At 47.7% G+C, this 26005-nt stretch overlaps 1 protein-coding gene across 9 annotated transcripts in view; it reads right to left on the bottom strand.

Moving 5' to 3' along the window:
* LOC8024969 (roundabout homolog 1) overlaps positions 1–25137 on the bottom strand; it is a 111678-nt gene extending 86541 nt beyond the window's left edge. For 5 of the 9 annotated variants that reach the window (XM_042289867.1, XM_042289868.1, XM_042289872.1 and 2 more), the window contains exon 1: positions 24850–25117. In XM_042289867.1, coding sequence (XP_042145801.1) covers positions 24850–24988 — 139 coding nt within the window. In that variant the 5' untranslated portion in view covers positions 24989–25117. Of the gene's footprint in view, positions 1–24849 lie in introns of all 9 variants that reach the window. The other 4 variants (XM_042289864.1, XM_042289878.1, XM_042289879.1 and 1 more) reach the window with 1 other exon arrangement.
* Between the last annotated feature and the right edge of the window lie 868 nt (positions 25138–26005).

The raw sequence follows: 26005 nt of genomic DNA, 5'->3' as shown, positions 1-26005 counted from the left end.
AGTTCCCTCTGCAAAAGTCCCAGGTTGCTAAAATAAACGACTCGACACCACTATGCCTGTTCAAAGTTGAAGGTTGTTCTTTCAGCACACATTGCAGGCCTCAGCTTGAGTGAGCAACTCATTCTGAAGGGCTATGTTTATGATGTGGTATCCAGAAAATGTAGAAGAAACGACATCAAAGAATACAGTATGCGTAACACCTCCGACTTTCACAGAGCTTGTACTCGTTAGCAAGTGCTGACTACGTTGACGATGCACGTTGGCATATTATTGCCCACAAACCCTACGCTTCTGTCCTGGCTTGGAAGAGAAACGAAACAATGTAGGCTTCACAACGAATTTCTAAAACACCGCCAGATTTCTGAGACATCAGAAACTATGGTGTACGACAAGCAAAACGGCTGATGGCGGTTACCACCGCTGTCATATCTCCCGGCTTCACTCTTTATATTCGCGTCAAAATATACAAACAACAAATAAACATTACATTTCATTCATTGTATGCAAGAAAGGAGCATACAATGAAGGGCCTCATCTGTTTTGATAGGGCTTCATCTGTTTCCAGGCTTAAAATAGAGACGAAATTAATGTCTGCCTAAAGTAACACCCTACTTAGAGGACTAATAGGCGCCATCGGCTCAATTGTCCAATGTCTTCGAGCGCTCATCCCAGCATCCCACTTGAAGGACAGTCTCCCCAAGAGCCCTTGTACATTCAAACAAGAAGTTAGAAAAAAAAATGTATTTTCAATTCTAATGTTATGTGTTATTCGACAAACATAGAATTGTTTCAGAGGCGCAACGTGCACTGTTTTATCCGCAAATAGAATGTTTTGTTTTGTACTAAAAAAATTCAAAAATACAAGAAAAAGAACTCTCCTAATCATTGCGGTATGTTGAATAAATCCCTGCAAGTTTGGATGCCGGCATCCAAGCGTATACAGTGTGTAGCTGTCAGATTCCCGTGTATAATGTGACATGCCGTCAAGGGAGAATCTCGGTGGCCGTAATGGCATACACAAAGCGCTTATCTCTATTTTGTAATGAGAGGGAAGGCGTGGTGAGATTACCTTTTAAAGAAGCGTATTCAATGCCGTACGTGCGAAACTCATGAAGGAGATGATATGGCTTGTATGGCTTGTCAGTGCGTGGTGCTCCGTCCTCCGAACAAGGACTCTTGGGACATCATCTTAATTTAGAAGAGAAGCGAACGTGTGCGGAGATTACAGGTGTCATGTTCCTACAGCGAAAGCGTGCCGCTCCTTTCACCCTCTTTTCAATGCAAATGTAGGGTTCTAGTACTTAAGAATGCCTCCTGTTTCTCACTTTTCAGTTTATGCTGTGCAGTGACGTGTACTGTCAAGAACCGGTTGTAAAGCGAGCGCTACACCATAGGACACTATCGATTAGCCCTACGGTATATAATAACATTTTTGAAGCAGGTGCCTTTGTACAAAGGCCTTTGGCTACTTTCATTTTGATGGCACACATATTGCCATGTCTTCGATACTATGCTTTATAAGCAGCTCAAAGGTTTCCGGGTGAAAAACAACAGTGACGACAACAATAACACAGTCATGCAGCTATGTGCTTCAGTGGGATTTATTTGACAATTTTTCTCGCACCGTTCATGGTCAGTGAGGCGTTTTGGTAAGATTCTTAATAGGTATCTATACTGCGCGGTAATTTAACTTGCGCATTCAAGTAATAGTATTTTCTCCTTGGCATACAGCACACAAGGTATACATTTACACATATACTTTGTCCTATAAGTCCTAGAACTCAAAACTCCTGGTCTACCCTCGAATTAGAAGGAGCTCCCCCGTGAATTATCATACCAATGTTCCTTCCTTACTTCCTGTTTTCGTTCGCTATACATAGCTAAGGCTGATTTACCCTGCATTCTTTCCACCCACATTTTGAGAAACAGAAATATTCAGAGCATTGTCATGTGCCGAGCATTAGCAATGCCGTCGGTCTTTATACATCGTGAGCAAGGCAAGCGTCAAAAGACTAGAAAAACGACCGCATAAAAAGGTCGACGCGCAAATGCGACGAATCAATGCTGATTAGTCTCATTTACAGATACGAGGTTTAACTCCAAACTTCGCCCATATTCTTATTTTTGCTCCTACACTCGCGATCAATACAGATGTCTCGTTACCTGAGCCGAACTGCATCAAAGCAGATCAAGGTAATACAATGGTACTCAAATAAATCTACAAAGCAACAACAAAAAAAACTTCAGCTCAAAATTTTGTAGAAGTATTATCCTTTAACGCGTTTAGCACGATCGTTCGAACTGTTTCTTTTTTTTTTTTTTTTCTAATCCTCTTAAAACCGCTTCAATTCCAAGTTTTATATTTTGGTTAAGGGATTTTATTTTGAAGTGGGTGTGGGTGACGCCTTGCAGTGCCCCCAGTGTGGGATGAGTACGGCTGGGGAGTTATCCCCCTTCCCGGTAGGAGGCAGGGATGGAGCCGATCGAAAGTTATACGGGGAGCCCCCCGGCAGGAAGAATTAAGAGGAGGGGTTCCTTCCTTCCCGGCCAGGTTCGCTAAACGTGTAGGGCCTTCCTCGGGGCTCCTGGTACGCGCATGTACACTCTTCTTTTTTTTTTTTTTTTTTTTTTGGTTATCCATGGATTTCTTATGGCACAACCGACCGCGCGCGAATCGATATGTCTAGAACCCCCTTGGCTGGGGGGCCATTCCCTGCGCCTGATTCGGTTCCTTCTGCCGCGGCAGCGTTTGCCGCAAATCCAGTCGCCTAAATGGCTTGCTTTGGGCGAACAAATCTAGATATCGACTAAGAAAAAAAAAACGTCGCCCCTTTGCGTATTAAGTTACACAGAATGTGATGTGTTAGTGTGGAGAAACTGTGTATACATATGGAGACTGGATGACGCGAAGCAGCTCTGTGCTGCGCAAGCTAAGCGCGGGTGCACTCCGTGGATTTCTTGTGGGTGCCATCTTTGGCGGTTGCAGTGTAAATGCGACTTTCTCGGAGCCCGTTCAGTTCGAGACTCAGCAGACGAAAGGTGCAGAAAACAGAGCAATCGATTTATGCGCCGAGAAAGTGAGGGAGATGACAAGACAAGAGCGCGCAAGGACGTCAGAACGCCAAGCTCTGGTTCGAGTGATTACTGGGTGGACCTTAAGTTAGCTGCCGCTGTCTCCCTTCGTCGAACGTGTTCAAATGCGAGAACCAAACGCACGACGCCGGCGTTCCGCATTCGAACGCGTTCGATGAGTCCAGTGGGCACAAAGGCAGTCTGTGTCTCCACTGCACTCATCGAACTCGTTGAAATGCGAAACACAGGCGTCTCCATGGCGTTTGGTTCTCGCATTCGAAAGCGTTCGACGAGGGTAGACAAAGGCAGCTAACTTAAGGTCTACCCACTAATCGCTCGAGTCAGAGCTCGGCGTTGAGGCGCCCAGCGTCCTCTCGTTTCCTCGTAGAGGAATGTAGATCTACGTGCCGAACATACTGGCGTCTGCAGCAGTAACTGTTTAATACAAAAGCCTAAGACAAATGGCATCGTGCATGCACATTTGTCGACCAAATGTTTTGATTATTTACCTCGAATATTTATACGGCGCAGGCGAATGCGTGCGATATGCAGACCTACATTCCCAGCATTCTCGTTGATGATTGGGTAATTTAGCAATAAGACTATGGGGAGCTCAAGTTCGTCTGCTTCTCGCGCACAGGTTGCGATGACGTCAGAACAACGAGCTCTGATTGGCTCTGGCTAGAAGGATAGTGGATAAACCTCAATGCTACCGGCCTTGAGGTCTAGCCACTATCCTTCCGATCCGAGCCAATCAGAGCTTGGCTCTATGACGTCACCGCAACCTATGCGCAAGAAGCAGACGAACTTGCGTTCCGTATTGGGACGTTGCTGCGGCGATCAGAGACCTGGCACCATCACGCGACAAAAAACAAAAAAAAACAAAAAAAAAAATTAGACACTGGGAACCAACGGTACTAGATCTGTCAGTTAACAATCAGAATCATGTATAGAGAGTTTGGTCAAAAAGAGGGGTCGGCAGAGCCAGGTCGTGCACCAGGCGCAGAAAGAGTGCTTGACATGCTCTCTTTGCCAACAAGAAGCCGAAAAGAAACCCCTAATGGTGGTAGCGAGAAGCAGTTTTAATGATAGATATGTGGTTTTAATAAGCGCGATATTGTAACCCTTTATGGTTAAACATAGTGGGCACGTGATTTTTTGACTATGATCATGCAGAAAGATGTAAGAAATGAATGTGCCGCTCGAACTTTGCTTGGCTCAAAGAAAGTTTGACCGCTCAGATGGCAGATTCCCGGCCCTGTGCGCGGTGTACGGATTTGTCAATCGATCCGCTAGTCGCACTATTCCACTATGATTTTAGATGACCGTGACTGAAACATCACGTGCACCATATATGTTCAGTAACAGAGAGTTACTACGACGCGCTTATTAATTTCGTTTTTTGCGACACCCGCAAGGGTAATATTTCCGACTTCTGGTTGGCCGCCTTCGAATATGTGATGGCGCCCTGGAATACGTCCAGCCCGCTTTCAGTCAATGGTGCCTCCTCATTTGACTCCTATACTTCCCAATGAATGGCCAAACTCTCTGTGCATGCGACTCTGCTGACAGCTACATATGACGCCTATAAAAAAATAGCGCATTTTTGTCACGCGTCTGCTCGGTGACGCTTGTTACGCTAACAGACCTCCTTATGAATAGAAGAGGCGCCACCGTTAGAAATTTGGATACGCATTGCTTGCGAGGGAGAGTGATAGTCTTGCTGTTTTTTTGGTAAACAATAGGTTTGCGCAAAACTTTGTGCAAATAGAGCGTCGATCGAAAACGGTTCTTTTCCACTGCCCGTAAAGGCGTAGATGCTGGTGGTGCTAGGAACGCTATCCGCCAGGGCTTTCTAACATGCAGGCAACAACAGAAAAACGAAAAGAAAAGGTGTTTGAACGAGGCCTTTTTGTGCACGTTGTCAACTGATAATTCAAGAACATTGCTCAGGACTACCTCAACACGTTGCGGCAAATGAGTCTGCTTTTTTTCCTCTGCTTTTCCGTCGCTCTCTCTAGCACTCTTTCCCTGGGAAGCCCCGAGCGCCCTCGTTTAACGGAGCAGAGCGCTGAGGAGACTTCGGCCTGTCGTCTGGCAGTCGGCCTGTCGACCCACGATGCTGCACCGTACCGGATATGATAAGGCGGTGCCAGCCATATAACATCTCCCGCAATAAAACACATTCTATTTAAAAAAAAACTACAGTTGTTATTTGCTACTGTAGTCTCTCGAGAAACAGCGGTTAAATTTTATTTTTCCGATCGGCGTATAGTTGCGAAGTCATTAAGAAGGAGCTCGCGACGACCAGCAAGTCCCTGAGCCCTGCAACCGCGATGATGCGCAGACCAAGGGCCTTATTTCTGCCGCCGTGAATCAACGGCGGCTTCACTAAGCAAGCCCGTCTCGGACCTCGTCTCGGAGCACGTTGACAAACCGGGATGAAAGAAAGGTTCGTCCAAAAAGTTTCGCCTGGCGAGTGTGCCCGTCGGGTGCAAATATTGACCCGGGGGTGGGGGTCACAGGACTCGGCTTACAAGAACACCGGGGTGTGAAAGAAGGTCCGGAGGGGGGGGCGGGTGCGCCCACTCAAACTTGCGCGGACGCTGCCAGCCTCGACGGCGGCGGCAGCGAGGCTCAAAATGCAAATCGGCTCTGATTGGTCTGAGGAACAAATTTGCGAGCCTGGCAGGCCGCGTGTCGTCCCACTTTCTTCGGTTTCCTCTGAAACTTCCAGCCACGTCGCTAAACTCCCGTGAACACTGGGCGCATAATATTTTAATGGCAGTGCAGCTTTTTTGAGCAGGGCAGATATTTTTGTAGGCTCATTTCTTCGAATCAATATTTGGAAATTTTAAGCAGTGCACACATTCCAAGCTCCAGGATCCAAAAGGAGACTATCTAAGCTTATCAGCGGAGGGGTCGGCTGCTCAAGGTTACACCTTGGCTACCGGAACCGACCTGGCAATGTCAACTAGAACCCCTTCAATCACAGCAAGTGAAACAAATTGTAGAGCCCTTCCACTGCACGTGAAGAAGGAGGACCAGCGAAGCTGTTATTTTTACGACGTCTAGGACGATGCCTAAAGGACGACGTCTAAGACGACCCAAAGGACGACTTCTAAGACCACCTAGAGGACGACGCCTAGAGGACGACCTCTTGGACGACTTCTAGGACGACCTCAAGGATGACTTCTAGCACGACCTCGAGGACGACGCCTAGGACGACCTCTCGGACGACCTCGAAGACGATGCCTAGAGGTGATACCAAGGTATCGGGACATCACTATCTAATAATGCCAAAGAAGGCTGACTCACGCTGGTTGCCCCTTTTTTTATTTTTTATTCATCCATACTTGCCACGACCAATCAGGAGTTTTCTGTCAACATCCGTGGACGCATTTCTTCCCAGATCCTGGCGTGTAACAGCTTCGATGTAAAAACAGCCATCTACCAGTACAGCATGACCTCCTTGATATGCGCTGAAACTAAGGGCGAGAACGCCAATGCTGACCGGCACGAGAACCTCAACGCTGATATGGAGCTTCCAGACGCCGACGAAGGTGACTGGAGTGACCCGTATACATCCAACAACTGCAAGAAACCAAGCTCCATCGCGAGAGGCAGCACTCCGACCGTGGTAAGTCCCCTGTAATCTCAGAGGGTCTGACTGTTATATTCACGCCAACAGAAAACCAACAGATTACAAAAGTCAGCAGCCTTACGATGTCAGTCGCTTTAGAGCAGAAATGTCCGAAGTGCATCCACGAGGTCAGGCCAAATAGCAGACTTAACCTTACCGCGGTCGATACGCGCAATGGCCAATCAGCGCGAACCCTCCTCGCCTGCACTGAGATATACAGCCTAGAACTCGGAATGTACAAATCCGTCCCTTGCCACTACGCAATCGGTGTGATTCAAAACATCGACAAAATCTACTGGATGCCGACATTGAACAGCATTTGAGATCGCCGGACGGTAAAGTCGCTCGGGTATGCCGACGTGGCCAGAGCTCTGCAGTGAGACTCTCACTCTGCACATCAGCACTGCCAAGTTATGCGTATCTCGGTCACGCGGGCCATCTTGTTTTCAAGCATGACACGTCCAATCCAATGCCGCAAGTGCTTGGGGTACGGACACCGTGAAGCAAACCAAAATGGTCCCTCCACCTGCAACCGCTGCAGAAACACCCACGGGGGCGATGTGTATTCTACAGAAAAGAAGTACGTGAACTGCGAAGGGGCTCATGTCTCCACATCTCCATCCTGCCTTAAGTGAAAGAAGGAAAAGGAGGCCAGGAACTACGCTTGAACACACGCAGTTGACCACTGCGCTGCATACCGCCATACAACGGCTTAAACGGGCTGGTCAAGCGACAGGAGGTATCCAGCCGTCTCCAGACACCGCTAACGATAAAAATAAAACACTCAGAGAAGAGTCGACCAACGTCAGTTATTCCTCAGCGCTTAAAACTCAGGAAAAATCTGCCAAGACAGCAGCTTAGCTGCAGAAGCAGAAACCCTACAATGAGGAACTCAACGAAGACAGCTCAAAACGGTGAAAAACACGCACAACCTCTTCCAAGCGACAGACTCCTTCTGATTCTCCTTGTGGTCATGCAAAAACAACAACCCAGGGTTGGAAACCATTACTGCTGTCGGCAGTTCACATGGCCCGTATCCTTCGGTCTTTCATTAACTTAAAATGGCTCAAAATGGCGGTTTGGAAGATCTAGCAACGCTTGCAAGCGATTTTTAAAGCCACACGTAGACACGTCACTCACGAATGAGGCAAGATCACGATTCAAGGTTGCATGGTTACTGCGCTCTGACTCGTGGCGCAATCGCCGGATCACTACGAAGCAAACATGGCTTCTAGGGGACAACATCGCAGCCACGGTGTTTTGAGGCTTTGAAGCCGGGGTCACACTGCTTCTACATCATACAAATGACACTCTGCGAACAGATTCGAATGTGAGTCACTGTGAGATCCTTGCTTCGAATGCCTCATGGCAATGCGTTCAAGGAGAAACTTTGGCACGCGGCATCCGAACCACAGATATTGTGGGGACTTGTGCTGGCAGACTGTCTTTTGTATGTAGAATGAGCAGTGTGACCCCGGCATCAGGAACATCGTTTCTTTAAAACTCCAAACTCCGTAACACCCCTCAGGCACGTAGCTAGGGGGCAACCCATAGAACCCAGCCTCCCCCCCCCCCCCCCGCCGAAATCTTTTATTTTGCTGGGACCTCCTCTCTCCCCTCTCCCTCATACAGCATTTTGTCATGCATGGGCAACCCCCCCCCCCCCCCCCCGATACAAAATCGTGGCTACGTGCCTGACACCCCAACAATCATTGCGGCGCATCACCTCCAGCGCTTGATCTCCCGACACGTATACACTTCCCTCGAAGACACTTACTCCTCACGGCAGGAGGAACCCGACGGGAGGAGCAATGAACCTTTTCCCACTACCGAGTGCAGTCTGCGGATCTGTCTTCGAACTAATGAAGGGCTGCCCAAGTAGCCTCCGCCCTTCAGGATACATTGGCATCGTGCAGTTGTATTGATCTTCGTTGCCTTTTATGGCCCATACAAGCGTGTACTCAAACCAGAATGGCCAAAAAAAGACAAAATACGCGCCAGATCGGTGCTGAATTTGTTGGTCGACCGGAACTTTGCCCCGCAGAACTTACTATAAAAAGGTTCAATGGACCTTTTTTCAGTAAGCTTCTGCGGACACCACGACTTTCACAACTTTTGTCGGTCATGCCGGCAATGCCGCCCAAGCATCTCCGGGATCACGACCCAGATCAGGAGGGCGGGAACCGTATCGACAACGCGGAAAACAGTACCAGAGCCTGGCTCGCGCACTAATCCTCGCCGCTACGCTTACGCCGTAAAACTGTACGAGGACGGGAGGCACACACAGACACTAAAGGGGCCTTCGCCGGCAGCGACACTTGAAAGCCGGGTTTCCGATGGTTGCGAAGTCAAGAGACGACACCGCGGACGGCGGCCGCCTTGCCTTAAGTCCCGGTCAGGCGAGTCGCACCGTCGAGCGGTCGCGGGGTGGAGGACCGATCAAAGGACCGACGAGAGAAGCGTACCCCAGCACCCGCTGGAGTCGCACAGTATAATTGCTCGTGACGTCGGAAAATAGAGAAAGGGCTTTCGGCACTCCCCGAAATTGAATTTGGTTTGAGGTAGAGATTAGGCCCGAGAGCAAGTCACCGTGATCTTGAGTAGGATCTAGTGCTGCGACTGGGCACCAGTGGGGTGCGACTAGGATATCGAGACTCAGGAAGCGAGGTTTAGCGTGTGACCAACGTGCACTAAGACACTTTAAATGGAGATAGTAGATGCGGTGTTGCTACACTCCAAGAAATATCTGCGCGTCAACTAAAGGCCCGTTCACGCTCTGGCGACTACTTCAAATTGGGTTCCTTGAAACCTCTTACAACATGAGGACATACTGGCGCCATCTATTGGGTCGCAGTGTAAACTTAGCGGTCCGGCATATTTTCGATTTCTCTCGGCGCATTATATCCTTTCTTTCTTAGCTCGAAAAACTTTTGTCAACGTTATAAACGAGCCTTTCATATAGGTATTACGCACATTTGACCTCGGACATACCTCAAAACCTTCGCTCTTGCAAAATGCAGTTTCAGGGTCACCGCATTGATGGCGCCAGCGGGCCAGTGTGTTCTCTCGTCATAAGATATTTTAAGGTATTTTAACAAGCCTCGTCTCTCTCGGTCGCACTCGGTTGCAAGAGTGTGAACTGGCCTTTACTCGCAAAACACTCAAAGAGCCAATCTCTGCAATCTACGAAATCAGCTCAGCGAATGATTAGGCGGAACATCCGTTTAGACCTAAATATAAAGTCAGCGCTATGGCATTACGCAATGCAAAGCGCCATGCTTGCATTGCGTAATGCCACAGCGCAGGCTTAATTTTAAGGTGTTATGAGATGTTCCGCCTCATCATTCGCTGACCTGTTTACGTAGATAGCAGAGATCGGCTCTTCGAATGTTTTGCGGGTAAGTAGACACGCAGGCATTTAGCTATGCGACTGCACCCGTGCAGTAGAGCGTGATTTGTGCTATTTCCTTGGTTTTTGCTGGCTCAGTACTGGTGGGCGGGTGTAATGGTAGAGGGGGGAAAATGCCAATAACTAGACATTCATTTATTGCGTTCGTTTGTTGAGAAATAATATCTAGTCGGCGCAATATCTGCCTGAAAACTAAGTTCGCGAATATTGTCTCAGCACCTCCGAAAACGATAATCAATGAAAATAAGATAAAACGTAAAGGGAGCGATTCAGAATGCACTTTTTGTAATGAATCTAAGTTGGGCTGATCTCCCCATTAATGTCGTCATAGGTAGCAGCTCTCCCAGTTAGGATAAGTTATGCCTTTCAAATTAGCACTACACAAAAATACCAAACCAATGTTTCAGTGTATAACGTTAATTTATATCAGCAGCACAAACGGAAGTTTTGTGTCCTAGAAATTTGCTACAAAGGAGTGAACGTAGGAAGCGAGCATTATAAAAGACGGGGGGATTTGTTGCGTTAATCTTAGCGACAGTGGGTGAATGATCGTGCATACTATAGCCATATACAAGCTGCAGTTGACAAGTCAGGGCAACACACAAACAAACGATATTCGTCCGGTTTCTCCAGTATCTCCAAACGACATTCCCGGTAAGCATCATATGCCCGAGGCGCACGATATTACGGCGCGTGCGCGATGGCGGCGGCCTATTATCAGGTTCCGTAAAAAAAAATTCAACAACGATCTACAAAAAACTGCCTAATCAAAATGTTGACAAGATATAAATGATGCGTCAATTATCGAATGGAATAAAAAAGAAACATGAAATCCACACCAATCAGTGTTGATCTTTTCAAACGCATTACCATTTAATGTACGCATGCGCCAAGTATATTTCGGTAACTGAACTTTCATACTTTTTTTTTTATCCTTTCGTATCATGTTTACGACTAGACGTTCAGAGCTGAAGTCCTCCCAAGTGCTCAGCCGTGCACATGACGCCAATAACTAGAGGAGGGGCGGTGCCAGGAAGCGCTGATCACGGGAAAGAAATATGGAGTCGGCATTTTAATACTTTAAACACTCTCTAATTCCTGCCTCGTTTTGACATCGCTCCGGTGGCCCAATTGCTGGAGTAGTTTTAGCTGAAGCCTACACATGCATCGCAGGGTTCCCGGGAATCACACGCCTAAAATTCTGCCGCAGGCTCGCGTAACGTTCCTGCAAACGATCATTTGAGTTTAAAGCGTATACAAGCACGCGACTCCTGGCGAGAACGAGACCACCAGTGCGTTGGACGCATAATTCTCCGGGTGACGACGTCAGGCGACACTGCAGCCTTATACTTAGAGCAGCTGTGGCGAGTGCCCCTGGGCGGCGTGCGAGCAGAGAAAGCTAATTAAGGGGGACGTCTATCTCTCCGCGGGGACGCCTCCAAACAGCGCCCTCCAGGTAAGGGAAGGATCGAAGTACGCTAATCGAAGGTCGGAACGTCCGCTTCTCGCTGGTACGAGGGTTTGCTTTGAGGAACATCTGATTATATATCCTGTGGGAAACCGTTTATTGTTCCGAAAGTTCTGCAGTTTGAGAACGAACCCAAATGAGCAGGCTCCTGGTGGAAAAAGGAAGCACTATATAACGGAAATAGAGTAAATGAATGAAGTGCGAATTGATTGGTTGAAGCTTAATTGCTGGCAGTTAGAACGAGGGAGAGGGAAAACTAAGCCCCATTCGCAGGCTTCTTGCTGTTTTCTAAGAGCGTTCAAACGAGTGGACTCAAAGTGAAGGCAAATGACGAGAGAGGAATCGAGCTAGCATCAAGGTGTCCACGTTAACCGAAGTATCATGCCTGGAGGCACTCCTTGCTCCGACCGACCTCACCCTTCTCAGGGTTCCCGACTTGCTAAGTGGGACGCCTTGTGCTTGTGCACCGGCGACATGCGCCGCTGCCCTTCGTGTCCGTACTTTGAAGACGTCGCAGCAACACCGATGAGGCACGCAGCGTCCCGGACCGTCCGTGGGCAGCGGGGCATAGAGACCGGGCAGTCCGCCCGCCCCTCTTCTGCGCTCAAGTGGGAAGCTCGGGGTGCACTAATTAGACGTAATTAATTGCGAAGGGCCCGCGGGGCCCTACTGGGGCCTTGGTCGGTTGAAAAAGCACCTGGTCCCTTCCAATAGAGTCCTCCCGACTCCGTGGTCTCTCGGAGGCTGCTTTGTGAGCGCCCGAACCGACAGGGGAGGCGATGAGGTGGGCTGCGTGGCGTCTGGAAAGCCAGCTGGTTTGTCGGCTGGCCGGTAGCGCGCTCAAAGCAACGCAGGGGTCGATGTTAGAACGCGTACATCTCGAAGAGCGGTGGGACGGCCTAATGACTCGGGACCGAAAGAGAACCTGTCTGATATGTTGGCCAGAACAGAGCGGGCCTCAACCGGAGTTCTTTTGACCTCGTGAAAAACCATGCGGCCCTCGTTAGCTCCGGGCTGGTTTCGTGACGCAATGTTGCCCGATGAAGCAGTGGCTCCTTTGACAGTGGGAGAAAGCACGGAGCGCGGTGTACTGCGTGCGCATTAATTGCGATACTCGTTGGTTATGAGCCAGTGGCTAGTGACGGGTGGGGTTTTATGCTTCGGTCACGTCGGCGCTATTCCCGGCCGCTCAAATGACGTGGTCCATCGTTTTTTGTGACGGAATAAAAACGCGGATGCGCTGCCAGGTATCTATTTAAGCACATGAGTCTGTTGCGTCGGCAGAGAACCAGAACGATTTTGTTCTACTCTTTCTCGGTGAGTGAGCAAGAAGAATCATTTTGCGGGCAAAATGCTGAATTGACGTGGAGATGGAGGCCGCTGAGCGATATCTCGCGCAAACGCAGCCTGGCATACCTTCCGTTAGTACAAAGTACCACACGTTGGCTCGGCAACGACAGTGATCAATAGGATTCGTCTCGTTAAAGTCTACAAGGCATTAAAAATACGAAATTCCAAAGCAAAAGAACTTGAAATTCCACAGAGCTCGAAGCACCTAGTGCCTAGGAAGACATTTACACCGCAAACTGCGCACATGCGCTCGCTACGTATCTTACACTTCAACAAACCCCCCCCCCCCCCCTCCCCTACCAAAAAAAAAAAAAAGTCTTATTGTTTGCCCGAAATCCTTTGGAATCCTAACATTTCTCCGATGGAACCCCCGCGTCCGCCCAAGCCTATTAATATCGTTTCGAGGCTCGGTTGGGTATGGTCATGAAGGCTGAAGCGGGGGGGGGGGGGGGGGGGGGTGCAAAGGGCCCGCAATAAGGGACCACCCTTTTCCCCGGTTGTAAATCTGACGCTGCCGTTAGGCGCCCAGGGTCCGTGCCCCAGGTCGGCGCGTTTTTCTTCGCTACGAGAAGAAACATTTCCCTCCAGGGACTCGCCGCTTTCTCTGCTCGGTTTCCTTCGGTCTATTTTAATTAAAGAAAGTAATTTCTTTCTTTTCGCTCGTTTCCGGATTCTTGAGGGACGCTCGGGGTACTCGTAAAGTTTCCCAAACGAATCTTTCGTGTGGCACCTGGCTCTCAAATAGCGGTTGTTTCGCGTGTGCTTTTTTTCTCGACGGCATCCGGGGATCCTTTGAGTACATTCCGCACTTTTATAAGCACTTCCTCCACCCATCTCGTTAGTTACTGCGTCCGTCCACATAAACAAATGATTTTTGTCTTATTGTTTTTTCGCTGTCGTCTATCGAGAGGCGGCAGTATCCGAAAACAAAACTGCTGCATTCGCAAAAAAAAAAAAAAAAAAATAAGAAGTTTTGCAAATGCGTTTTTTAAGTGAGGGTGGGGAGCAGACGGAGAGCGCGAGGGGACGCCACAACGCCGAACGCCGCAGCAGCGTGGCGTTGACCAATTACAGCAGGCGGCGATGTCCCGGTGACCCGGTCCCTTGGTCCCGCTTCGTCACGCGATATAGATTAGGGCCCCTGGTTCGAATGATTAGTGGGAAAAGCTAAAGCTAGCTAGCTGCCTTTGTCTCCACAGCACTCGTCGAACGCGTTGGAACGCGGAACGCCGATGTCCGGCGTTTGGCTTTCGCAGTCGAACGTGTTCGACAAGTGCAGTTTCGACAAAGTCCGCACTTGGCTTCACTCATAGCCTCCTATACACTGACAAAGCCTGGCAGATCGCCACGAGAAGCGGCCGCCGAAGTGGAAAAGATGGAGCGGCAAATAACGGATCAAAGGAAAGTCACGTGACTGGCGCCCCGCGGCGGCGAGACGCCGAAGCCCGAGCGAACCAGTGTGTTTCGGGTCCTCGCCGCTGCAAAAGCTGTGCGCTGATGTCCAGGTTCCCCGAGAAATGGCTCTTTGATGCACGGTGCTACAAGATTCTCGCGCTCCGAATCTGCGACCGGCCACTCTATGGCTCCGTCGTCGAACTGCCACGCTTTGTGTGTATAAAGAAGGCTATGCTCCACTGCACTTGTCGAACGCTTTAGAACGCGGTATGCCTGCGTCCGGTGTTTGGCTGTCGCATTCGAACGCGTTCGACGAGTGCATTGGCCTGCTAGCTTTACGCCTACCCACAATCATTTGGACCAGAGCTCGGCGTTCTGACGTATACCCCCGCGCTCTCGTCTCATTCCCCCGAGTTTCTCGGCGCATTGCCTTTTGTAGCCTCCTCGCACGCGTCCCGGTAAACACGTGCTCATGCACGCGTACATCACCTGATACACGTGAACGTGCCTTTACGTTTCTAGAACCGCATAGGACCTCAAGTTGTCTGAATGAACTTCAGGCAGGAACTCCATCGGAAGTGACACGCACTCGTTGTAGAGCTCGAGGCGAGGTAAGTTCAACCCGTATTTGCCGCACTTAGCGGCGCGCTGGATACAAAGCTGGGTCGCTAATCTGGACACTTGGCGGCGGTCGCGATTGGCCGGCGCCAATGCCAAACGCGGCGCCAGCCAATTACGACCGCCGAATTCCTCGACGACTTTTTTGCCACCTGTCCAGACTAGAGGCCCAGGAGGGTGAAAAGTAATTTAGACTGCGATTATTGCGGTGAACAGGTCGGAGGTTCCGGTAATATGCGGGACTGGCCACATGAGACGGAAAGTCCAGGTTTGTTTGTTATCCAGTAAACGCTGCTCTCATGCCGGAGGCGGTAGGGACATGGCACAAAGTGGGCGTAGTAGGTAAATCTTCATATTATGACCATTTCCCGCTTCCCTCATCGCTTTCACGCGAGAAGATAAAACAAGACGTGATTCTCATTTGGTTGCGTGTAGTGCCCGTTTCTGAACAGGCGCCAATAGCGAATTGAGGGGGGGTGGGGGTAGGGGGGGTCGACCGTATTCCTAAGCTCTTCATGGGGAGCTTTTTTTTAATAAAAAAATGTATATAGACCAGCCGAAAGTTTTAGTTTTTGGCGACTTGGCAAGAAGTCAACAAATAGATCTGGGCAACGTTTCGACCGTAACGACGTATCTCAGCAGACGCAGAGGCGCCGGATTCGTCAGGTGGAATGCATGCTATTACTGGAAACCCGCTTAAATAGGTAAATCTAGAACCGACCGTAAAAAAAGAAAAGGAAAAAGAAGCATATTAACAATAAAATGGGCCACGAAAATCAAACGAAAAAGGTACTAAGAACTAACTCTTATTATATGACAACGAATGCATTACGTAGGTTGGTACCCAAATCTTTTGTTATAAGTCGAGTCTTTTTCAAGACAGCCGTTGTGAGGCGTCTCAGATGTTGTAGGTAGTGATGGTAAAGCTTGCTTTTACAGGAAGCTTTCATGTTTCAATGGAACCTCCCGGGCAATGCGCAATATCTAGACTTATTTTTGGTAATATTAATTCTTGTTTTACGTCTCTCTTTCTTAATTTGAAGCAGATCCAGGTTCCCATATCATTAATTTAGCTTAATATTTCAAACATACAATTAAACCATCTCCTTTAGCTGTATATTTGAACCATGCACCTTGGTTGTATCTTTTTGTATGAGTAACAATTTTTTTTTTTCTTTTTTAATAAACTGTAACCGTCAGTGTGTTTCCTTTTCTTCTAAGCACACGTTTTATCGCCATATTCCAGTGGCGGGAAGTGAACTGCAAGAAGACGCTGTTCGCTTGTTGTAGTTCCTTCAAATACCGCACTTAGGTGGTCTGCTCATAAAGATAAAGTGATAGTTAGGGCACTGACAAAAAAACTAAGGCGACGGAAGATCTTGACATCGTATATATCTACATTCGATCGTTTCGAAAGAATAAGATCGGACCTTCCAATTTTGCAAGCTCGCAAATAATCTAAATCTTGGTTGTTTTTTGGTCGCCTAGAACAGCAGGTGCCACAACCCATCACGAGAAATGTGAGTGCGGCATCACAGCCTTTTTGTTCCACGTACTCCGTACATCTATTTGGTCGGAATATTCAAGTTTTTATAAATGCAGAAGACAAAAAAAAAAATAAAAAAAATGCTGCACCGAGGAACGAAAGCGACATCTTCCTTCTGAGTTTACACTTAATTGCGTGCCGTAAACATATTAAAACAAATCTGATGCCATTATTATTGTTTTTGTTATTTTATCGAGCATATTCCCAGTGACACGCACTTCCAAACTTAGAAAGCACGACACAAATGCGTAGATAGCGAGCAAGGGGATTCCGCGAACCGGAGGAAATTCGAATATTTATAGCACTGATCTCTATGTCCATTGGCTGGATTGTGTTTGCCCGCTCCGCGAATGCGGCCACTGGCGGGCATCGTTTTGGTAGAGTTATATTACCTCTAACCAATGTACAGCTGGTGCAGCCACTATCATCCACCCATGGCAGACAGCGTTGTGGCAGTTCTGGGGACAGGCTGCCATAAAAATAGCCCTTGGGTGATATTTCGCTCTGGATTGAAATTGTCCGACAAAACATATTGTTGAAACCCGGCGTGAACGCCGATCTTTGAGAATCGGTTGAAAGTTTCACGAAATTGCAGCACCGGGGAAAAGCAGCACAGCACGCATCAAAAGTCGCATCGAAAGAACCATCGAAAGAAGCATCGAAAGCAGACGCCGGTACGGCGTCTTTTTTCGATGCGAGCTGCGCTGCTTTTCCCCGGTGCTGCGCTTTCGTTGAACTTTCGCCGGGTCCTCAAAGATGAGGCTACCGTTCCCGCCGGGTTTCAAGAATCTGCTTCGTCGAACAACTTCAATCAAGCACGAAATATCACCCACGGTACAGTGTACTAGACCCGCGAATAGTTTTATGGCAGCCTGCCGCCACAGCGCTGTCCGCCATATTGCTATGATGCTAGAGATAATATAACTCTACCAAAAAGATGGCCGATCGTGGCCGCCTTCCCGTGCATAGGCGGAGCTGGTCAAACTTGATCCAGCAAATAGACATACAGATCAGTGATTTATACAGACTAAGGCACATATCTCTAGCCGTTCCCTGCTATAGCGACATAGCGATATGCGAAGCCAAGGTCGAGACTTTAGCCGTCGACGCCGGTTCCTCGTAGTAAAAAAAGAAAGCATTCTCACGGAAGGTATACATATGCATAAAGCAATATTTAGAATATGTTTTTATTTTTATGTCTGTCGCGTTATCGGGGCCCGCATTTAACGTCCCTGTCGAGGTTTGCATTTATTCGGCGGTCCTGTCGAGCCAGGATGATTCCGCCCCAAGTGACTGCGTTATCCAAAGAGTGTCGTCGGCCCACCGTCACCGTCTAGTGGTCGTAAAACAAGGGCAGTTAAAGTGAAGGGGTGCGTGGTTGGCATCACTGTGGATCGCTCAAGCCAACCATCATTGAAGAAGGAATTATCGTAAAGTCACCTTTCTCTTTTTTTCTTTCTTTCATTTTATAACGTGAACTAAACGTGTGCATTTTTTTTTTCTTTTTTTCATATCAAGTGCCGCAGTATTAATTCTAGATTCACCGATTAAAAAAAAAAATCGCCGCTGTATTTTGGGCTTTTTTTTACACTGTTTAGTTTATGAATGACACAGCACTATTTATTTCAATATACTTTCTCAACACCCCTAAGTGGAATGGCTGATAAATGAAATCTTTGAAATAATTTGAAAAAAAAAAACTATGATTTTTAGTTGAGGTCCGTCACTCTTGCTGATTCTTACAAATCTGGTGTCTATTTCCTTAATTTTTGTCACAACACCTTCACGTCTTTCCACTCCTTTTTGCGTTTCATCTCTAAACTTGAGACACAAGATTCCTTAATAGCACGATTAATTCCCAAAAATATATTTTCTCGTACTAACCCTGCAAACTGTAAAGGCTACATGGCGTGCTGCAGCGTTCAATATTAAGGCTGCAGGAGACGCTCTGATCAAAAAAAAAAAAACAAAAAAACAACGCTCTAATCAAAGGCTAGTGCGTCGAATCGAGACCTGTGCTTTCCGTAAAATGTTCCTAACGAACACTACGCAGAAACTAATTGGGCCCTAGGTGGAAGTTTAATTATGGGCACCAATATATAAAAAAATAAGAATGCGTTGATAAATGCTCCTGACTTTAGGTGACGCCAGAATAACGGACCATTTGTATTGATTGGCGTAGTTACGCCATTTCTCTCTGGAAGTATGAAGGTGGAGAATATCTTCCAGTCGTTATCTGCAATCAAGCTGTACCAAATCTTCTTGCAAATAGATTTGTACGCGCCAATTTTTTGTAGCTTCGAAGTGTGGTCTTATGATAGAGACAGCTCGCCAGTTCCCTGTTCTGCTAGACGCCCCTCCAGCCAAAAATATACTGACCGCATCGCCGGGGCAGAATAGAGAGGTGTCTGAACGGCGCCGCCTCGTCATGGAGCAAGCGAAGGTTCTTTTGGGAGCGAACTTGGGAAAACCGTATACGGAAATCACGTTTGACGGCGCAGAAGCAACGCCGGTAGCGAGCTGTCGTGCGAACGGTGAACGCCGCCGACGTCGTCGCACACCGGAGGCGGGTCGACGTCGGCCGATGTCAAGGAAAGGGGGGATTTGGCATGTCCCACAATACCACGATTCAGGACAAGAGACCAAGCGTCGGTAAGGTTAATGAGAGAGTTCTTCACATTTACGATGAGACCACGAATTACATTCGTCACGTTGCAACTCCGCGAGATCGTCATACAAAGACGGGTCGCGGCAGATGCACATGGGGCGGGGACCAGGGTTGGTAGGCATGTCACCGACGAGTAGGAGCAGCATGATGGAGAAGTGCGCCAGTCGGGGCTGTGTTCCTTCGTGCAAGAACGGTCGTGTAGGCCTAACACTCAGCTGGCGAAAGACTTGTGTTGTAAGGTGACTGTCAACTGGGGGTACTTAATGAAGTGATGGGCTCACGGTTCGCTGGGGACAGACATATCTAGGTGATGTGTACCGTTGTGTAACAGAGCCTCAGGATTGTCATAATCAAGATAAGTGCCCGGAGCAAAGGGAAACATGGTAGCTTGTTTATCTTCATATTCATTTGCACATGATGTTCTACCATCGGAGATGTTCTTCGATGTTCTACCATCTCAGATGGTACAATATCAGTGGAAACGAAGAGAGGTCGAGGAAGGTCGCCCTGCCTCTCTTCGTCTTCCTACGATATTCACCCATTTTTGAAGCGCGAATGCCACTCAAAACACATCGCACAATCCACTGCTTTGCGCCATGCGCCTGCCGAATAATTTAAAAGGTCTCTGTTCAGATTTGACGAGTGTGATGCAAAACAAACTGTTGAAAAATGGAAAATGCTACAAGTCAGCAACCCATGGCTGCCCCGCGAAGACCGCTGATAAGGTGACACTTTTACATATATCATAACCGCCCTCACTTCCATCTTGTATGTTATCACCGTCACATAATCGCCATCACAAGACGCGGCACCGCGGACCTCCATGGTACAGGCTTTTTGTTGCCTTTTTGCGGTGCCGCGGCTCTACTGAGCCAATCAATATTAATATTATGATGATTACTTGACTCATAACGCTCTTTACTCTGTTTTGCGATTCCCGCTAAAATCTTCGATCTGCCCGTGTACGTGGACACAAAAACCTCGTGTAGCGCAGATCCAAATTACACTCTAAAACCGGTCCCTCATAAAAAAACGCTGTCCCTCTGATTTTAGAGGGGACAACAATGCTTTCAGGGGGACAGCCCTTTTTAAGAGGGAAATTGAAAAATAAAATAGCAACATCTAGAGGGACACCAACATATTAAGAGAGACCAAGGAAACCGTTTCGTTAGTCCCTCTTAACAGGAAAGACAGACAAAAAGATTCACGTGTGTCCCTTCATATTAAGAGGGGACCGGTCCCTCTTAACTGGACCAATGTAGTTCGGTCAGGAGGAGGGCGGCAGGCGCACTAATCCACGGCAAAGAGTTCAGACGGTGCTAAGGCTTCGCGCCAATTCACGGAGAGCTGGAAACGGTCGTTGCCGGAGAGTCGCAAGCGTCATGCTGCTCGTTTGACTTCCTTCGGGTGAGTAATCCTGTCATATTGGCGCTTTTGTTTTGGGTGCATTGCGGGTGGGAATAACGAGCCATCAATATTTTCACGCTGGCTGTGAGATGCACGAGCTTTGCATGTAGAGTGAGAGTGTTCAGCTGTAGTCCGCGGACGCGGTCGCTTCCTGGATCTGCTCGTTCAGCTAGGACAAAGCGTCGCTAATCGTTTGCCCTGCCGTGAGCCGCAGGGCTGTCTTTCGCACAAAACACTTTTAGCGGGTTAGGGTGTCCCAATGTGTACGCGTCTGTCTTAAGCTGGTGATATCAGACCATTTTCTGTCCAACGCTTTTGTCTACTTTTCAATTTTGAACGCGCGATCGTTCTTCTCCCAGCTCGAGCTGCTAACTTTGGCAGTGCTACGCCGGCATTTTCTTACCGGCAATTTCCTGGTATTTTATCCGTGAGCGTACACTGTCGGCATCGAGTACTACAAAGGATGGCATCACCCTCCCTAAGGCAAAGCCAACATAAAGGCACCCTAGCTGGGGCAGTCAGTGTTTGTAAGCTTGGCTCGCCGATTTCTTTCTCGGTGTGCACTCTAAATGCTCGAGGTTGACCGCCCGAGAGCGTTGATTGACAGAAACAATGTTGGCGATTTTGCGTTTGTTTGCCTTCACAATTCATTACAGCAATTTACACTGCAACGTTATGTTGTAGACATCGTTAGCGTTGCAGTGATTATGAAAATTTTTTTCTCAAGTGGGCGGCGAGTGAAAACCCATAATGTGTGTGTATGTTTGTGAAAAGGGCAGGGGGATTGGACGAGCACAAAACAAAAAGAAGAAATAAAGTTTTTTTTTCTTCGCGTGTTCGCGTTGCGTCGGCGTCGCGGCGTCTGGGGGAAGGGTGTAGCGGCGGCCAGGGAGTACATTTTTTTTTTTTTTGTATTCCTTTGGCGTACTGTTTTGTTCGTTATATTTTGACGGTCGTGCCGGCACAGCTACCGGCTATTTTTTTTTTTTTTTTTTTGGCGCCGACCATGTTTTTGTTTTTGGAGATTTTATTTATGATGTTTATTATGCTCTTTGTTTTCTGTAGCTGCTGGCTGAATATTTTTTTTTCTGTGTCGTGCATCCGCGAAAAATATATAAACAGAAGTTTGCTTTTTTTTTTCTTTTCTTTTTATGCGCTTTAGGGCTGGTGCGTTGACTGTGGGCGTTAAATGACTGACCGTTATTAACAATCTTGTTTTCAGGGTGAGGCAATGGCAACGAACGTTGACATGAAGGGAATCAGGCGGGGGTTCCGCTCCGATTGCTCGTGTAAAGAGCTCTACCGGGACCCTCTGCACGGTGGAACGCACCACCCTGAGTGGTGAGCCTACTGCGGCCACCCGCACACGGTTCACAACGAACTCGGTAATTATTAACTTTTTGTATTCCGGTATGTAGGTAGGCCCTATTTACGTTCTGCTGGCATATGCACTGCTTCTGAAAAAAAAAAAAAAAAAAGAATGAATGGCTTGCGGCGAAATATTTACAGAAATGTAATTTTTTATTTGATTATGTTGCTTTCTAAAACATGCGCTAGATCACTTCTGCAGCTTCGAGCCGCAAATGCAATCCACGCTTTCCAAAGCACATGGGGCTTCTAAAGTTCATCTACTACTAAATGCGTTTTCGTTTTGTCTTGGTAATACAGAAACAATTGATTCTCGTAAATTAATTAAAACTGCAGTGTATTCTCGTACCAAAAATTAATAGTAGCAGAAGTTGCGTCATAAGCTAATGTCACTCGCTATTTCATCGCATACAGATTGGGTTCCGAATTTTTGAACTGTTTGCACTTTATTTTCGCGTTTGTTTCCTATCGCCTGCTTGATAACAGGTGAAAGCGCTTCATTACCTTTTTTCTAATTCCCACCCTCTGTATCTAAAGGAAAACAATATGGTCTTTCATTCAGCTAAAGGTGGATGCACAACTTCGGTTCCATAACACGATCGTCACCATGCTGGGAAACCTGGAGGAGGTAAAAGAGGCCTTCTGCGGAGACAACCCAACAACATTCCTGAACATTAAGACCATCCTCCGGTCTCGATTGGCCAGAAGTTCTTTCATCACCTATGGTATGTGAAAAAGCGAATGCAAAAATAGAAATCTAAGTTTAAAGCTGACGCAATTTTTTTTTTTTTTTTTTTTTTTAAGAATTGTTGTTTGCAGGACGATTTTACCCCTGACGAAAAAGTTCCAAGACCCAAGACTTTCTTCGGTTCGGAGAAAGGGATCGTTTCTGGGAACTGGTCAGTGAAACTCACCGCTAGCACGACTATGGAGGGGGCACTAGTCATGTGCTTATGGGTATATTACATAACGGGACTTTCCTACCCCGTGGCATGTGGACAAACCCTTGGACTCCTCTGGGGTCTGCTGGTTGAAAATAAAGTGTTTCGATTCAGTTTATGTCGGAGAAGCTCATAAAATCGCTTCTGGCCGTTCAAAAACAACAGAAATTTTGAGCTTCTGCTGATGGCAAGAGACGCCGAATAATTAGTTTTTAATGCTATGAAGTGGGTAACTACGCTCTAAAAAAAAAAGCACAGGAATCTACTTTCCCGAGCCAGCACTTGGAAAGTCAATCACCGTAACTCACGGAAGCAGCTCAGCGAATCACGATGCCGAAACATAAGATTAGACCAAAAAAGCCAGTCCGAGTTGTGACATTAACCAATGCAAAACATCACGCTTGTTGTGCTTAATGTCGCAACTCATTTTTTTGGTATAATCATATGTTTCGGCATCTACATTCGCTGAGCTGCCTCCGAGAGTTATGGTGATTGTCTTTCCAAGTGTTGTGCGGGAAAGTAGACGCACGGGCTTTTTTTTAGAATGTACTTTTCTTTTTGTGTTATCCGCTAAAAAAAGTTTTTTTTTTTCCAGCACGATTGTATTGTTGTTGTTTATGATAGACAAAATGAGTCACTCTGCAGCACGAAATTTTTTGTGTGATAGCTTCCAAGAAACGCCGATTTCTGGCGTCGTTCTAAGTCTTTTTTTATTCGTAAAAGCTACCAGAACATCGTTATAGAATTATTATTTTGATGAAGACATATCAAAATATTTTCTTGTGTCATGGCAAATAAAACAGTGTTTACTCTTAAAGATTGTTACTGTTTTCTTTAACACATTGATTCCGTTTATCAAACAAGATATACAGATCAAATTTCAATTCTGCTACGCAGCACAGAATGACTTTGGTTAAACTATATCAGCAAAAGTGCGAGAAGTGCAGTGCAGCATGTCACCTGACACTCAAAACACGAAGGAGCAGAAATTGTACGATACAATAACAGAGGTAACTTAAAGCCGGGGTCACGCTGCTTATACATCATACAAAATACATTCTGCAGATATGTTCCAATGCGAGTCACCGCGACATCCGTGCTTTGTATGCCACGTGAGAAAGTAACCTCTTGATTGGTTACCTCGTGGCGTACGAAGCGCGGATGTCGAGGCGACTCGTTTCGGAACATGTCTGCAGAATGTATTTTGTATGAAGTATAAGCAGCGTGACCCCGACTTAAGGGGGACTATGCCCCTGCATTTTAAGCGGGCCACGGTCCCTCCGAATTTAAGGAAGAAAATATCTAAAAACTGTCCCTCTTAATTAAGGGACTCTGACCTCAAATTTAAGGGAGACGCCGCCTCGCTTACTTTAAGAGGGGTGGTGTCTCACTTAATTAAGAGGGAGCATCTCCATGTAATATTAAGAGGTCTGTCGCCCCCCTTAAAGTTAAGTGGGAAAAAATCGAAGAAATGTCCCTCTTACTAAGTGGGACCGGGCTTAGAGTGTAGGCTGCTTCCTACCATAGGCTATGCTCCTACATATCTCTCTGCCTCAGGGTGAAGCATTCTTTGTGGCAGTGTGTGGGCCGGCGCGTTACGCGCTCGCCCACTTAGGCTGTGACTTATGCGGTAAAATGGAGTCTAAGCATTAGCCAAGGCTACGGGCTGAAGCTGAATCACACCGATTTTTTACGCACTTCGAGAGACAAAATGAAACGATTGGACAGAAAATGATGGTTGAGGTATTCCACCACTCCAGCAAGAGCGCGTGTGTGTATAATGGCAATATACACCAAATGTTCACAGAACGACAGCCATGAGCATAATGACACATGAAGGTCCCTGCCGTCGACAGCTGCGGGCGCATCATCATGCCTCCTTATCTTTATACGCCACAAAACTAGTCCCGAAACCTTTTGAGCACACCTGGTATAGGTTCCGCGTAATGAACGGTGCAGCCTACCTGCGAGCTCGACGGACGCATTGCGAGAGCGCGCCTCCCCGAGCTGGTTGGTTGCCGTACACCAGTAGATGCCAGTGTCCTGGTCCCTGCGGCTGTGCTGGACGTGCAGGAAGAAAAGCTGTCCCTCCGGCAGCACCATGCGCGTGGCCGAGTTGCGCACCGGGCGGCCCTCGTGGAACCAGGACAGGCGCGCCGGGGGCTCGGCGTCCGCCCGGCAGCGCAGCGTCACCGGTTCGTGCTTGCGCACCACCACGTCGCCCGGGTGCTCGGTGATGCGGGGAGCCCGACCGGGCACTGCAACAGAACAAAGAAAGGGCGTTAAGTTGACTGTGATTATTGTAAAGCGCGCTGCTGCGAGAACACGTGCCCGTGACTTCCTTTGGATTCGCACGCGCTCGCGAGGGTACATTTGACAGGGTTCGAGCACTGCGGAATCTACACTAGCCTTGAGAACGCAGCACAAAATGATTTACGCGGAGTGTGCATTTTTCCATGAAAACGTATGAGGGCAGGTTCGTTGCTGTGTTTCTGTGTTATGCACGCGAACTTTCTGGCTGGATGCAATAGACCTATTGCTATAATACCCAAGCATCCAGGAGGATGCAGGGATTGGTGTTCCCCGCGCCCGACGCTCACGCCTTTCCCGTATAAAAGATTCGAAGTAAATAACCAAAACAAAGCGTTGACAAACGCGCGTCCAAGATACCATTTGTTTTAGGGATTTACTTTAGAAAATTTCCTACTGTTGAGGTCAGTACGTGCAGCGCGTCAAACACAAATCCCTGCATTCTCCTTGATGCTTGGGTAATATAGCATTATGTCTATACACGTTTGCAATAAAGGCCCCTGTGCGCTGCCATTTTGAGCGATGCTGACGCCGCGTAACGTTTCCGCTATGCTGGGGCGCGCCAGGGTCACGTCATTGAGGTGCGCGATGACAAAATGGCGGCGTCTGGTGTGTCGCCGACGGCCAGCGTTAGCGATAAACTTACTCTTTCGGAACGCAGAAGGAGGTATCCACAAAGAATTGTAGCATCAAATATTGTAGGACGGGACATCTTTAAGGTTTAGAGCTGGCTTTATAATGATCGCAGCCTCTGTTCTAGCACGTCGTGGAAGCCAGAGCTGCCGCGAGCGCAACCATCATTGATGCAAT

This window comes from Ixodes scapularis, unplaced genomic scaffold (assembly GCF_016920785.2).
Source record: "Ixodes scapularis isolate PalLabHiFi unplaced genomic scaffold, ASM1692078v2 PGA_scaffold0__279_contigs__length_252992795, whole genome shotgun sequence".
Lineage (NCBI taxonomy): Eukaryota > Metazoa > Arthropoda > Arachnida > Ixodida > Ixodidae > Ixodes > Ixodes scapularis.
This window is presented reverse-complemented; position numbering and strand designations above follow the sequence as displayed.